Source organism: Geotrypetes seraphini, chromosome 2 (genome assembly GCF_902459505.1).
Source record: "Geotrypetes seraphini chromosome 2, aGeoSer1.1, whole genome shotgun sequence".
NCBI lineage: Eukaryota > Metazoa > Chordata > Amphibia > Gymnophiona > Dermophiidae > Geotrypetes > Geotrypetes seraphini.
In genome coordinates, this window is record NC_047085.1 from 194,764,328 (window position 1) to 194,780,387 (window position 16,060).

The 16,060-nt window shown below is 42.3% G+C and overlaps 1 protein-coding gene across 5 annotated transcripts in view; it reads right to left on the reverse strand.

Annotated features, from left to right (window-relative positions):
* Positions 1 to 16,060, reverse strand: part of JARID2 (jumonji and AT-rich interaction domain containing 2) — a 532,325-nt gene that overhangs the window by 109,776 nt on the left and 406,489 nt on the right. For all 5 annotated transcript variants that reach the window (XM_033934611.1, XM_033934614.1, XM_033934613.1 and 2 more), the window contains one exon: positions 8,322 to 8,427. In XM_033934611.1, coding sequence (XP_033790502.1) covers positions 8,322 to 8,427 — 106 coding nt within the window. The remainder of the gene's footprint in view (positions 1 to 8,321; positions 8,428 to 16,060) is intronic.

The following is a 16,060-nucleotide window of genomic DNA, read 5'->3' on the forward strand; positions in this document are numbered from 1 at the left end:
CCAGAGTAGAAGAATGAATAAGTACTGAGTCGCCTCTTAAGACCAGACTCCTGGAGCTGAGGATGGAAGGCACCCAGCCCCCCAACCCGAGATTATTGGTGGCCATGAGCTAGTCCAGCAAAGACTGAGGCATGCCTTTGAAAAGAGAAATCTCCCCGAGCCACCAAATCATACAGAGCAATGCTTGAGGAGCCTACCAAATAATTGGAGCCCTGAGATACCGGGAACCACCAGAACAAAAGCGACTGCTGTAGCGTTATAATGGGAAAGCAAGCCGAAGTTCCCAGTGGAGTCAGCAATATGGATCCTAGAACCTGTACAGAATCCCATACTCTTGGTCATGGTGACCGAAGAAGAATGCAAACCTAGTCTCTGGGAAGAATGCAAACCTAGTCTCTGGGAAGAAACACATTTCTCTCCTACATGAATAAAAACATCTCCCCGATATACCTATAAATAGTACAGGAGAAAAGAGCGCTGTGCAAATTTAAAGAGTCACATCCAAAGAACTGAGGAAAAGAAACCACCCTTTCCGTGTCAGTCAAATAGCCCGACTGGAAGACGTCCGAATCAAGCAGTCAGTCAAGAAGAAATTAGGTGAATCGCCTGGTAGCACCAAAACGGTACCACTGCCCACATTTTCTAAAATGTTCGTGAAGCCTTGGGTAGGCGAAATGGCATGTGCCAAAACCGAAAGCGCTGCTCCAAGAGAGGCAAGCAAACCTAGTGCAGATTCGGAGTCCATAGTGAAAATATAAATATTCTCCCAGTTTTTCTGCAGAAACGTGTAACCCTGAGAAACTAATTCAGCAGAATGGGATCCAGCCTGCCCAATGACCCCGTCTTGGGCACCATGCAGTAAGTGGAACAACGTCCCCTAGTTCCTGAAGAACTACAAGAACTGCCCTGAGGACCAGTAACACTTAAAAGAGAAACACAAAACATAGAGACTCCAAGAACGAACCGGAAACCTGAGGAGGATGCAAAGTTGCAAGCATCTTGAAAAATGTTCACAGCCCCCTGACCTGACATTATAGCGTCTTCTCCCTCATGAGAAAGCCTGAAGAGTCATTGGAAGAAGTCAAGATCCCCTCAGAATGAAGTGCAGAAGGTCAGGGAACGGCAGGATAAGAACTGTAGGATCTGTAAGAAGAAAGAAATTCTCCTAGAAAAAATCAAGTTTCGCAATGTAAATAGAGTATACTGGAACCATGAAAACAGTACTAACTCCATGCAACGTGAGCGAAATACGTATGTCCTTTAAAGTGGATACGTACTAGACGCAATCAAGATGCTTCATCTACCGCTCTGTGGAAAATAACAGCATCCTAACAAGTATCAGACAAAGCTCACATCGCTAATGAGAGCTTCAGGGATGAGGCTAACTGCCACATAGCGCGCGCTCCTCCGCAGGTTTGATAGAATAGGTAACTGGCTCCTGGTTAGAAGGAGCTGCACAGCCCTTCCTGTCTGGTCGGGGGGTCCGTCTAGCATGTGCCATGAGAAGATGGCGACAGGAGAAATTAGCATGATAAGCATGGAAATCTGAAGTCCAGGCCCTCTCAGAGATAGAGAAAGAGAGTCCAGGCCGCAGGAAGATGTGAAGTGTCATTATGCCCATAGAGACAGCCCGAACTTGGAAACTGTTAGTACTACCTTTAGGCATATATATCCTATGCCACTACTAGACACATGCAGCGCAGCACAGAGGCCCAAATAAGAAGGACAGTTACCAACAGACAAAGGCTCAATCTGCAGGGACCCTAAGAGAGACAATGAGATACCTGTGTGAAATACAGGGCACTATCTTACTGCTGATCTCACTGTGCCGTGAGTTGCCGTATGTCGGCTCAGTCTGGAGGCAAACCGAGACTGGGTGACCTAGCACAGGTCAGAGTCTGTCTGGTAATCCCCTTGAGTGCTAACCCCAGAGTCCGATTAAACTAGCAGCTTCCTTCAAGGGAATACAGCAGGAACACAGACACAGACATATAAATCTGCCCAAGCTTGTCTCAAAGCCGGTGAAACATGTACAACTTGTCTGAACCGGAAAGGAGAGAAGCCCGGCATACCCTGACCAAAGTCAGCTGTAAATAAACTACTGGAACGCTGCAGCACTCCCGCCATCACCGGAGACCCAAGTGCACGCCTGATTCTCGCTGACACATGGCCGCTGCATCAACACTCCTAGAAACATAGTCGGATTCAAGCCCTGCAAAATTTACCCTGCCGCGGCCTGCATAAAAAGAAAATAAGACTCGAGGAATAACCAGAAGAACAGTGCGGTGCTTCCCACAGCGCCAGAAAAAACATGTCCCATCTGGTATAAACCGGCACCTGCACAATCAGCTGCACAAGGCCATGACAAACACCTACGAAAGAGAGCCTCAGAATAAACAGGACCACTACTGCTGCACTGAAACTCAACGAGGAGAACAAGTGCGAGCATGAAATCGAATTTGCTACTGCCGCGTTGTAACCAACAAGGAAACCAAGCGCGTGCATGCAAAGGGTGGGAAAGTCCCGGCTCCCTCAATGGATTTCTAGTCATAAAACTTAGCCTCAATAAAATATCCATTCCTTAAACGTATGTTAACCGAACCCACAGTACTAAGACTCCCAAACAGAACCTGAAGTTCAAACAACAGTAAAAACCACATACATACTCACAAGCTCGTTGTTAGGGCCGATTGAAGCTAGTTAGAGCTGGATGTGCAGCACTAACAAAGCAGAATGTAGCAACTGTGGTCTCCCTTTTTTTTTTTTTAACAGAGAGGGGAAAGAAGAAAAAAATCGAGACCCAGTCAAACCCTCTAGTAATGGAGGGAGGGTGAGGCAGGGACCTGGGGGCCCAAGTGTAACCCCTAAAGCCGGCACCGTTCAGCTGGACACCCCTGTCTCACTGAAGAGAAAATCTCAACAGGAGAAATAGCACTGCCAGCTCACTGAAGAGAAACCTCAACAGGAGAAAAAGAATGGCAGTCTCACTGAATAGAAACCTCAACAGGAGAAAATAAAGTTCCAGTCACAGCCAGAATCCAGGAGCTATTCGAATTGCAACCATCACCTGCTGGGAGATAGAGCATACTGGAGATACAGGAGGAGTGCCAGCCAATAGGACCACCTGTTAATCAGTTTCTTTATCTCCGCCTGCTCCTATCCCATTGGTCTCTAGATTCATCTGCTGCTGTTGCTAAGGAAATTGGAAACATCGATTCCGTTGCCCTATGATGTGATCATTTGTGGGACGTTGTTGAATGCTAAAAATCCATTAGATAGGTATAAAAGCAGACTCCTTATAATTATGACATGTATTGCCAAACAAATGATTTCTAACAATTGAAAAAACTGGGACCGCCTAAATTTTTCCTTTTGGTTTGAAACTTTATGTCTATGTTATAGATGAAACAATCCAGGACTGTGACCCCAAGGACTTCATCTCACAGTGGAACAATCTGACTACCAACATCCTTGATGAACTAGCCCCACTACAAACCAAAACTAGAATCAGCAGATCAATGAACAATGAACTACTCCTACTTAAAAGACAATGCAGACGACTAGAAAGAAAATGGAGAAAAACTAATCTAGATCACATGAAAACCGCCTGGAAAAAAACTAACAAACAATACAAAATACTACTAAAGGACAAGAGAAAAACACATTACACTAATCCAGGGGTGTCCAATGTCAGTCCTCGAGGGCCGCAATCCAGTCAGGTTTTCAGGATTTCCCCAATGAATATGCATGAGATCTATTAGCATACAATGAAAGCAGTGCATGCAAATAGACCTCATGTATATTCATTGGGGAAATCCTGAAAATCCGACTGGACTGCGGCCCTCGAGGACCGACATTGGACACCCCTGCACTAATCTAATAGGCACAGAAACCCAAGATACCAAAAAACTATTCCAAATATTAAAAGACCTAACAGACACCAAATCCTACATGACCACTAACAATACCCCACCCCCCCTCAGCCACCCTCTTAGCAGAACACTTTAAGAACAAAATTACAAATGCCAGAGCCACCTTCAATTGTACCCCATCCCACCTAAATAAACTCACAATTCTTCCCACAGATAAAGAATCAACTGCAGCTGACAGAACATGGTCTCAATTCCCCAACATACAATGGTCTGAATTCAATAAACTCTACAAAAAGTACAGCCATGCATCCTGTGACCTTAACCACTGACAATCATATCTCCTTATAACCTCCAGCACAAAATTCCGTACTCTACTTCTGCAATGGATACAAACCATGCTCACTGATGGCCTTTTCCCAACTGACCTCAGCAAAATCATCATCACCCCAATCCAAAAAGATCCAAAAGGACCAACAGACCAACCATCCAACTACAGACCCATTGCCTCAATACCTCTATATGTCAAACTGACAGAAGGACTAGTAGCCAAACACCTCACCAACTATTTAGATGACCATAATATACTTCACCCCACGCAATCTGGCTTCAGATCCAACTTCAGCACAGAGACATTATTAGGCTCTCTCATTGACACAGCCAGACAACACCTCAGCACAGGAAAAAAATGCTTCTCATACAACTAGACCTTACCGCAGCATTTGACCTGATAGACCATAACATCCTACTGCACATTTTGGATGCAATAGGCATCTCAGATAAAGTATACTCTTGGTTTGAAGGCTTCCTACAATCCAGAACATACAGAGTAAAATCAGATAAAGAAAAATCTGAACCTTGGTCCAACCTTTGCGGCGTACCACAAGGATCCCCGCTATCCCCTACTCTTCAACCTATACACTGCATCTCTCGGAACATACCTAGATAATCTAGGCATTACCACCTCTCATTACCATTCTCATACCTTTTGATCAACACAAAGACCGCCATGACAAACACACTACACCGAACGCTAGAAACAGTAGCAACATGGATGAAAGATCACAAACTGAAACTCAACACAGACAAAACTAAATTCATCCTCCTCGAAAATGACAAAGTCCCAACCATAACCAATATAGAAATTAACACAATCAACTATCCCATTCAAACTACCATAAAACTACTAGGAATGACTATAGACCGATGCTGCACCATGCAACCACAAATAAATAAAACAATACAGAAATCCTTCGCAGTGATGAGAAACCTAAGATAAGTCAGGAAATTCTTCGAAAAAACACAATTCCAGCCTTTAGTACAATCCCTAATCCTAAGTCTACTAGATTACTGCAACATCCTCTACCTCCCCTGCCCTGCTACAATGACTAAACAACTACAAACAATCCAAAATACAGCTCTGAGACTCATCTACTCATTGAGAAAACACGACCATATTACAGAAGCATATATCAACTCACATTGGCTACCAATCCAAGAAATAATACTATTTAAATTCTACAGTGTTATTTAAAGCCTTAAACGGAGACAGCCCAACCTACTTGAACAACCGCCTCATCCAAACCACCTCAATCAGACATAGAAAAACACATACTCCATTCACACACCCCTCGATCAAAGAAGTAAAACAGAAAAAAACTATACGATGGCCTACTGGCCACTCAAGCAGCTTAACTAGATAACCAAATCTCTAATCTACTGATAACGACACCAGACTACAAGACGTTCAGAAAAGAAATAAAAACTATACTCTTCAAAAAAATTCCTGAAATAGCCATAACTTCAGAAAAGAAATAAAAACTACATTCTTCAAGAAATTCCTGAAACAGCCATAACTTCAAACTTACCGTCCTTCCCCCCTCCCTCTTCCCGCCACACAGAAACTACATAACCTACTCTTTACCTTTCCAGAAAGGACAAATGTTCTTTCATTGTAACCCTCTGTTTTTTATTTCTTTTGTAATTCGCCTTGAACCGCAAGGTAATGGCGGAATAGAAATCTCTAATGTAATGTAATGTAATAGTTATGAAAAAATGAATTCAAAAATATTGGATCATAATAAACTATTTAAAACAACTGATTAGTTGTATAATGCCTTTATTTTCTATTTGATTTGCACACACATCCAGGTAGGGTGGGAGGGAGGAAATAAATTTTGTATTATTCTTTGATCGAATGTAGTGCTGTTCATGATATTAATTGTATGTAAAATTTATTGCACTTTGTACTTGAATTGAAAATCAATAAAAAAAAAAAAAATTCAGTCTGAGATCTGGCACTGAATTTCCAGGTATAAGGAGTTGGCTAAAACATAGCCAGTCAATTGCAATATTTGATACTTAACCAGGTCTGAAGAACTGCATAAAGATGGACTGCGATCATATTTATGCAGTTATCTTAACCAGTTAAGTATTACTGAAAATGCATGGCTAACCCCAGACAGGCACCTTTCTTGGCCATTTAAATCATTTTGAATATTGGTCCCATAGTGTTTAGTACATTATCTTGGTGAAGAGGGAAGGGGATGGGATGTGTTGTATATTGCCTTTTTGTGGTTACACATTCAAAATGGTTTACATATATACAGGTACTTATTTTGTACCTGTGGCAATGGAAGTGACCTGCCCAGAATCATAAGGAGCAGCACTGGGATCAACCCCACTACCTCAGGGTGCTGAAGCAGCAGCTCTACCACTAGGCCACTCCTCACCTCCTAAAATGAATATTCTCCCATGCCTGATTATTTGTTCAGGATACTGCCAGCTAGAAAGGTAGACACATTTTTGTTGCTGCGGCAGAGTGAATTCCCTGATGGACAAGGCCAAAGCAGCCTATTTAGAGTGCTGCCGGCCCAAAGTTACTTCGGTTGAAGGTAGGTCTCACTTGCTGTAGGCGGGGAGGGAAGAATGGAGGGTCAGCAGGGGATCAGCTGTGCGGTGTGGGAGGGGAGGTGCTCAAGGGTTCTGCTGCATAAGAGATGGGAGGGAGGGAAGGATAGAAGCTGGCAAACGTCTGCTACACAGGGGGATGGGAGGGAGGGGAGGAAAGATGCTGCATATGTGGGGGAGAGAAAGGAAAGAGGAAGAATTGGTGTGAAGGAGAGGGAGGGAGAAATGATCATGTGCATACCCCGAAAATAAGACCTAGTGCTTTCTTTGGGTCCAAATGAATATAAGACACTGTCTTATTTTCGGAGAAACACGGAATTAACTTTTCAGTCCCATCTGTTTCATAAATTTTTCCAACTCATTTCAGCACAAGCATTTTTGTGATACAATGCTACAAACATCAACTCACGCCCCTCCCTTCCATAGGATGCAAGATAGTTTCATTATAAACTTACACAACACATCAACCTCACTGCCACAATCACTTCCTTAGTTAGCTTCATTTAAATATTCAATATATTGTTTCTCACCCTGAGGATTAAGGCATTCCTTCCACTGCCCTAGTTTTGCGGTTTTATTTATTTACTGTTATGTTCTTTTAATATGAACCTAAATGGCCAAAAGAGATTTGCTAGCCACCTAGAAAAGCCTTAGATTCTGCCATTTCCTCTAAGGCACCATGCCACGTGCTATATTTTGTGAAAACCAGACATTTTTATTAAACAAGAGGTTGATATTCTTAAAGCACTTTCTTTGATTGCATCTGATTTTTTAAAATTATGTTTTAGATGAAAACATTACTGGAACAATGTTTCATGGAGTCTATGTTCCACAAAGGTGTCCAACATGGAGTCAACAGTTAACATTTCCAAAACAGACATATCCACGTTTTATTATTCACTATCAGATATTGTCCAACAAACCAGATTGTTCAAATCATTCACTATGCCCCCCTTGTCTTTTATGACACCAACATGGCCTTGCATAGGAAAATGGAAATCACACCATTTCCAGCACATGATAGAAGATAGATACCAACCAGTCCTTTTTATCTCTTAAGAATTACTCCACAATTCATAAACACTTACCAGAGTCATATCTGTAAGTGCCTTAGAATAAGTTAGTGTGCTTTCAGCAAGGAACCTCTTATGGCAGAAGTAGCTCACACAATCAGACAAACAGGACTTTCATTTTATCCAAACTGGACTGAGGTAATGCTTACATCATAAGAGGTATCTCGTGCCCAAAACTGGTGCTGAATATATCTCCTTCCTTCCTAAAGAAAAATACCTCAAACGTGAAGGAGATGAATTATTTAATAACTTTGTATTTTTCATGCAACAGCAAGAAAATTACAATATTATTACAACATTATTGCAAACCTTAAGGCTGTAATTTGGCAATTTTAATTTTATGTTTATGATGGACAGCACTCAAGCCCACCATCGTTTTCCACTTCCAGCCACCAAACAATTTGAACTTTAGACCAGATTTCTAAGCTTATGTACAACATTCACAAAGACCTTGGAAACTTAGACTCACCATAACATTACTTTCAAGCATCTGCAGCCCTGGAGTGCCATTGGCTTGCAGCAGCGAATGTACCACTTGATCGAGTTTGTTCTCTTCCTCAGCAGGAATGCAATACCTGTTTTGGAGAGAAACAAAGAACATAGGGTTCACCTCATGTCAGCTAATATTCATTCATTTCCTTAACCTGGGGTTCAACAAGGTTAAAGGAATTCCTTGTGTTCCACTTCTTCTTTCCTGATTTCCAAGCTTCTGTACAGAAGGGAAGAAAATGCTTTCATATTTCCTCAACTAATTTTACCTAAAAGGTGTTTGGACTCTGGCAGTAATACATTAGTGAACTTGAATTTACATATTCCTACAGCCTAAACAGAAAAGGCATGTAAAATAAGCAAGTCCTCCAATTGAAGCATAGCATGGCAACTTCACTGCAACTGGAAAACACAATTCCAATTAATGAGTCAGTACTAGAAAACCTCTCCAGGTCTTTGGCTATTCACTCATCTCATGACCCTTAATGAAAAACTATGTCACCTTGTAAATTAAATGGCAATTTATAGTTGGATAACCACAGAACAACACCTGGAGGGGCATAATAGAACGTATGCTTAAGTCTGAGGTTGGACATTTTGTACAAGACATCCACAAACCTAGTAGGAAAAATGACCATTTTCAAAGCTGCCAAATGTTTATCTTTTATTTTTGAAAATGAACTAGGTATAAGTTTTAGCCCTTAGGATGTCTACCTTTTTTGCCCATTTTTCACGTGAAAAACATACAAAAACAAGTTTTGTAGACATACTCACCAACTACCTTGTCTGATCATAGCAGAAGGAATCCCCATCAGCTGAGCCAGTTTCGGGAATTCCTGGCAGCTCAACTCTGCCGTGATCAGCTGATGGGAAGCCTACAGGGTTTTTTTTTCCGCTCTTTGGGTGGTGGGAGGGGGTTGTGACCATTGGGGGCGTCATAACTTAAATCCTCGTGGTCTTCTTGTCAGTTTGGGCACCTTTGTGGAACATAGACGCAACTCAAACAGGTCTAACTGGTGGTGTCCAAGTTCCCTCTCGGAAAGCTTTGATTAAGGCTGGGGTACGTCTAGGTTGAAGCCTGTCTGATTCCTGCCCATAACACACCTCCCAACATGCCCTTTTGATCGCTGGACGCACAGCAGCTTAGAAGTGCTGTTGCACATCCAGAAAGTTGTTTTTGATCATCGGCATTTGGATGTCCCCATTATTAGGACGTCCAAGTGCAGACTTAGGTTGGTTTGGGGACTTTTAAAGTTTTGATTATGAGCCCCCATATTGTAGACATCACTATATAATTACTTTCATCATCTATCAAACAACCAATCAACACAACTCAACAAAGAACATCCTCTAAAGCTAAGAGAAAACAGAGTCCACCATATTTAGAAGAGTTACTCTATTTCAAGTATTGAAATTATGAAATATTTTGTCAACAGAGATCATTATAGTTACAATATTAACCCCCCCTTTTATCAAGCTGCACTAGAGGTTTTTTAGCACGGGCCATTATGATAAATGCTCCGACTCTCATAGAACTTCTATGCAAAAATAGCAAATTTTAAGAAAAATGGAGCTTTATGTAATCAGTGGCTTTTAGCAACCCCAGGATGGGCTTTAAAATTTTTAAAAAAATTATTTTCTGATCAAGCACAATCAAATTCATGGGAGAAACTTTAATTTGCACAGTTTTTCCAACTTTAGATTTTTCTGGACAACCTTATTGAGACATGCATATTTCTATAAACCCTAACTGTATTGATCCATGGTATGACAGCATTTATTCTGTGCAGTTCTTGTTGCTACATCTTAGAAAAGACAGCAAAACAAAAAAGGTTCCAAGATGGGAAATACAAATGATAAAGTACATCTCTAGGAGGAAAAGGTGAACAGGTTGGGGCTTTTTTGTTTTGAGAAAAGAAGACAGAAGAAATACGGTAAGAGATCTACAAAATGAGTGGGGTGCAACAGATAAAATAGGGAACAGTTTGTCTACTCTTTTAAATAGTATTAAGTTGAGGATTGTAGGTTTAAAATAAATCAAACAATGTACTTTTTAAGTCTGCATTATGCTGTAGAATTTGTTGCTAAAGAATATGATCAAAAAGGCAAACAGCATAGCCAGACTTTAAGAGGGATTTAAGCAATTTCCTGGAGAATAAAAAAAAATCCACAAACCAATATTAGCCAAGAAGTCTTGAGATAGCTACCACTTATCCCTGGGAGTGAGCAACAAGGAGAAGACCTAACTTTTGGGATCATGCCAGCAGATACTCATGATCTGGACTGGAAAACTGGAGGTGGGGAGGGGGGGGAGGAGGATGCTGGATTGGATGAACCTCTCTGCCTTGACACAACAAGGCGTATGTACTGTGTTAAAATCACCCAAATTCATTTCTCTGGGAAACAGTCAAAGTAGCTACCAGACGGCTGGATATGATTATCTCATCTTACGATACATCCCATTTGTTGGTCTGAGAAACTCTGTTTTAAGAACAGAGGATACCAAACTTATCCAATTTCTATTGTAGAAACCTATAATCAGCTCAACTATCTACTTTCTATTGCTTGCTAAGTAGCCTGCATGAAAACACATTTTTATATTTCTTTTTAATGCTCCTTTTGAACCTTGATTTTTCTTTTTTGGGCATAGCAGTTTCTTCTTGATCCTTTATTGGCTTCCAGCTCAATCAGAAGGGAAGATTTGGTTCTTACCTCAATAATCTTCTTTCTACTAGAAGAGCATATGAGTCTTGAATCGATGAATTATTCACCTTTACTCGCAAGTTGTGTAGAAGGCATCATTCACATTCTTTTTGGCTTCGCTTCCTGTATCAGTGGGCTGTGCTGTAGCTTCTCAGTTTGTACCAAAGCACTATAAGAGGAGAAATAAAAAAAGAGGGGCAAGGGGAACTCCCCAACAAAGCCAAATCTGTTCTGCTCTTGACCAAATACAATTAAAGAATGCAATAACAATAGAAACATAAAACAAGGTAGACCCAAATAAGCCACCTACCTGAGTGCAACTGGCACTAACACTTATGTAGTTTTCACATTTGACACTTTTCAATAATGAGAAATCTCCTCTCTCTTCAAACCTGTCTGACAGGAAAGAGACAAGTATTGAGAAATACATACATGTCTGAGACAGCAAGTAGTGATAATTGAAATCTGATATTGTGGGCCATCAAGACTCATATGTCTTTCTACTAGAAAGATGATTATCAAGGTAAGAATCTAATGTTCCCTTCTAGAGTAAAAGGCATATGAGTTTTAAACCAGTGGAACGTACCAAAGCAGTTTCCTGAGTTTTGGGCGAAACAGATGAGTCTAATGCAAGCAGAGGATCCAAAAGTGGCGTCCAGTCGTGTTGCTACATCCACCTTGTAAAAGTTCATGAAAATATGGAGGGTGGGTCACGTAGTCGCCCAACAAATCTCCTTGGGCGGAACTTCCCGGGACACCACCCATGAAGAAGCCACATTCCTAAAAGAGTGTGGTCTCAAAGAAATTAATGGTTGCTTACCATACCTGATATACTCTGAAAAACTAGTCATGCAAATCCATCTTCAAATGGGAGCCTTAGAAGCCAGCTTCACCAGGTGGCTAGGACTCATTAGTACAAAGAGATTATCTGAGAAATGAAAATAATTTATCACCTCGAGGCAATGGAGAATTCTCCTAACATCCAGCAATGCCAAAACACCCTTTCTCTTCGAACCAATAATATGAAACAGAGGTAGCTGGACTTCCTGATTTATGTAGAAAACCAAAACCACCTTTGGCAGAAAGAAGGATACCATGCGCAGTGAGAGCCTAGCTTCTGTAAATCTGAAGAAAGGCTTTCTGCATGACGTTGCCAGCAGCTCTGATACTCTTCTTGCTGAGGCAATAGCTACTAAGAAAACTGTTTTAACAGTAAGATCCATCAGCAATGCCTCTTGTAAGGACTCCCTTCAAAAAATCTGGCTACCACAAGATGAGAGGCCAAAAAAACTTTCTCCACTTGAGCCCTAAAGCACGAGAGGCCAGACACCTGCACTTTGAGGGAACCAACCTCCAGGGCCTTCTCGAGTCCATCTTGAAGAAACACCAGGACTACTGACACTGGAGCCTTAAAGAGCTCCACCTTCAGCTTAGCACACCAGTGCTGAAACATTTTTCAAACCTTAGCATAAGCTGCGAAAGCCACTGGTTTCTTAGATCTTGGGTGGGTAGTTATGACCACCTCCAAGTAGCCCTTCCATGTTAAGGCTATGCGCTCAAGAGCCATGCCATAAGCCCAAAGTGTTCTGGATCATTCAGAGCAATTAGACTCTGTGAGAGAAGAGTCAGATGAAGTGGTAGTTTGAGACACTTGTCCATCTGCAGCCGAACCAGATCCATGTACCACGACTGACGCGGCCAGTCTGGAGCAACCAGGATTATCAACTCCGGGTGGGTTGCTATTCTGTGAATGACCCGACCTGTCACGAGTCAAGGGGGAAACATGTACAACAGCCCTTTCTCTGGCTAAGGTTATACAACAGCATTCAATGCTGGCGCTTCCGGGCTTGAATCCTTGGCAGAAGAATAAAGAGCCCTTTTGGGCTTTATTTTTTATTGGCTCCTGATATTATCAGATTGAATGTTGGAAGTCCCGAGCAACTCACAATGCTGCTGAAGGCCTTCTGGGATAAAGATCACTCCTTGGGTCCAAGGTATGCCAGTTGAGATAGTTGGCTTGCACGTTGTCTATGCCCACTACCTGTGTTGCTTATAGAGCCTGCAGATGGACTTTTGTCCAGTGAAACAACTGGGCCTCTAGTCTCAATGAGGAACTTTTAGTGACAGCAAGTTGCAGCGTGATTTGGAGAGTGTTAAATCTACTGTGTGCAATTTCTCCAGCTAATTCTCTCTACTTTTTTTCAGATATTGGTCCACAGCCCCGACACACCTTGAAGGCGAAACGGCGGCTAGCTTAACATCGGAGAAGGGACCAGCAGGAGTGATAATTATCTGCATTTAACGAACCCTGCCCGGAGCTTAAGTTAAGTCTTTTTGAATTTTTCAGCACTGTTCATTGACTGTCCATTGTTTAAGATCTGTTTCTATGAAGGGCAGGAGGGGGAGATGAGCTGGTGAAGTTAATTCCCTTTCTAGTGCGGTTGTTGAAGTTTCACAATGCATGGGGATCTGAGGCTCTTCCCCTTTCAAAATTAATGAAACATATTAGGCAGTTAAGAGTTTCTCATAGCAGAACAACACTCCCGAGTGATTCTTTTCAAAATTTCTTTAAAGTTTTTGAGAAAGGTATTTCATGAGATCATTTTTTCTTTCTCAATCCTGTATATATTTTTGGTGAACTTTTAGTGCCTCCCTGCATGTTGACATGTGCCACCATCTGTGGCTCTGTCTGAGAAAACCCTGACCATTTTGTGTTCTCCAAAGTCTACAGAGCTAGACGAATGGCTCACAGATGGTGGACTATTTCCTCTGAGAGGGTAATCATCAGTCCTGAATTAGAGGTCTGCACAGGAACGGGGATCGCGGGAATCCCATGGATCCCACGAGAATCCTGCGGGAATGCCTCCCTGGCCCACGGGACTCCCACGGGGATGCCTCCCTGGCCCACGGGACTCCCACGGGGATGGAAACAGGGTTCGACTTACCGAGACCTATCTAAATTCCGGCGATGCAGCTGAAAGACCAGTTCGGTGCCACAGCGGAAACAACCATGCTGAGCAGTAAGATCAGCATGCACACAGTTGAAAGCCTTGCTTGCTGATTGGTTGGCAAGGCTAGAGCGGAAAGACACTGGATGCATTTAGTGATCCACCCAGACTCGAACTTGAAGAGACTGACCCAAGGAGGCAGGAGACAAGGAATTGAGCAATATTTTTTTTTAGACCTGAGTCAAGGACGGAGCAGCAGTGAGCACAGCGGGCAGGAAGAGGTGCTTATCAACTTTCCTTCTCTTTCTCTCATGCTCTAATTCTTCCATATCCCATCTCACTTTTACTTGGTCTCCTATTCCCCATTACCATATTTCTACCTATGTTCGCTATCTTCCTCTCACTTATGTCCTTTCTATTCCCCCCAATCACCACATAGTTTTACCATTTCCACTTCTCACTCCTTCTCTAGTAGCTATACATTTCCTTATTTCTTCCCCTTCACCCGCTATCATCTTTTTGTCCCATCTCTTTCCTCCTGCCCCATCTTTCCTTCTTTCCACCCTCCCTGCTGTCCTCTCCTTCACACCCATTATCCAATATGTCTTCAGAGAGGCATGAGGATTTGGCAGCCAGCGAGCAGGAGGAGGTGCTTCAGAGAGGCAGGAGTATTCCGCTACTGGCAGTCAAGTAATTAACTTAAACATAAAAGAAACTGTGGAATTGATGATCCTGATGAAATCTTTTTACTGTGTTTTATATTTTCATATTGTGTATTATTTTTGAATTCATCTGCACCTTTTTCAAATAAAGATTTCATCAGGATCATCAAATTCCACAGTTTCTTTTCTGTTTGCGTTGCTGTTTTCCTTGTGGAATCTCTTTGGTGAAACCCTTTTTTTGTTTTCTGTTCAGATAATTAACTCATAAACCCTCTCTTTTACTAAAGCGCACTAGCCAATCTAGCGTGTGCTAAATACTAACGTGTCCATAGAATATAATGGACTCGTTAGCATTTAGCACACGCTAAATCGGCTAGCGCGCCTTAGTAAAAGAGGAGTTTTATAAGTTAATTACCTGAACAGAAAACAAAAAAAGGGTTCCACCAAAGAGATTCCACAAGGAAAACAGCAGCGCAAACACAAAAGAAACTGTGGAATTGATGATCCTGTTAGAAGTAATTGCTGCTTTTTATGGGGACGGGTGGGGATGGAGGGGATTCCCCACGTGGACGGGTGGGGATGGAGGGGATGAGCGTGGACGGGTGGGATTTCTGTCCCCGCAGAACTCTCTACCCTTAACTACTGGCATCTGTTATCAGGATCACCCAAGAGACTATGCGGAGAGGCAAGCCTTTGGACACTGACTCCAGCTACAGCCACCAGTGCAAACTTTGATATGCCTCTGCTGTCCAGGCCGGTGGCATCTGGAAAGAATCCAACTGCAGAGACCAGCAGGGCAATAGCACATCCTGGAGAGGGTACAGATTAACTTTCACCCATGAACAACCTCTATGGTCATTACTATCGACCCCAATACCTATAGATAGTGCCAAGACATAGGAACAGGCTTTGCTCGGATCTCCAAACTCTAGTGTTTTAGCTTCAGTTTGCGAGGCTCTGGAAGAAAAACACTAACTTTCTACTTTGTTGAAGGGGATCCCCAAGTACTCTAGGGATTGTTTCGGCTCCAGGAGGATCTTACGAAAATTGATGATTCAACCCAGGTACTGCAGCAGTAAAAACAACTTACACCACTGGGCCTTGGTTGGGGCTTGAATCAGCTAATCGTTCAAATATGGATGCACTTGGATCCCTGTCTTGCACAGGTGCGCTACTCCAATGACCATTACCTTAATAAAGGTATGAGGTGTCATTACCAGATTGAACAGGAGCATCGTGAACTGAAAATCTCTCTCCAGAACATAGAACCTCAAGAACGTTTGGTGAGCTGGAAATATGGGAATATACATGTAAGCTTCTGCCAAATCCAGCAAGGCTAAAAATTCCCCTGGCAGCATCGAGAATATGACTGCATGCATGATCTCCAATTGGATCAGTGGTACTTT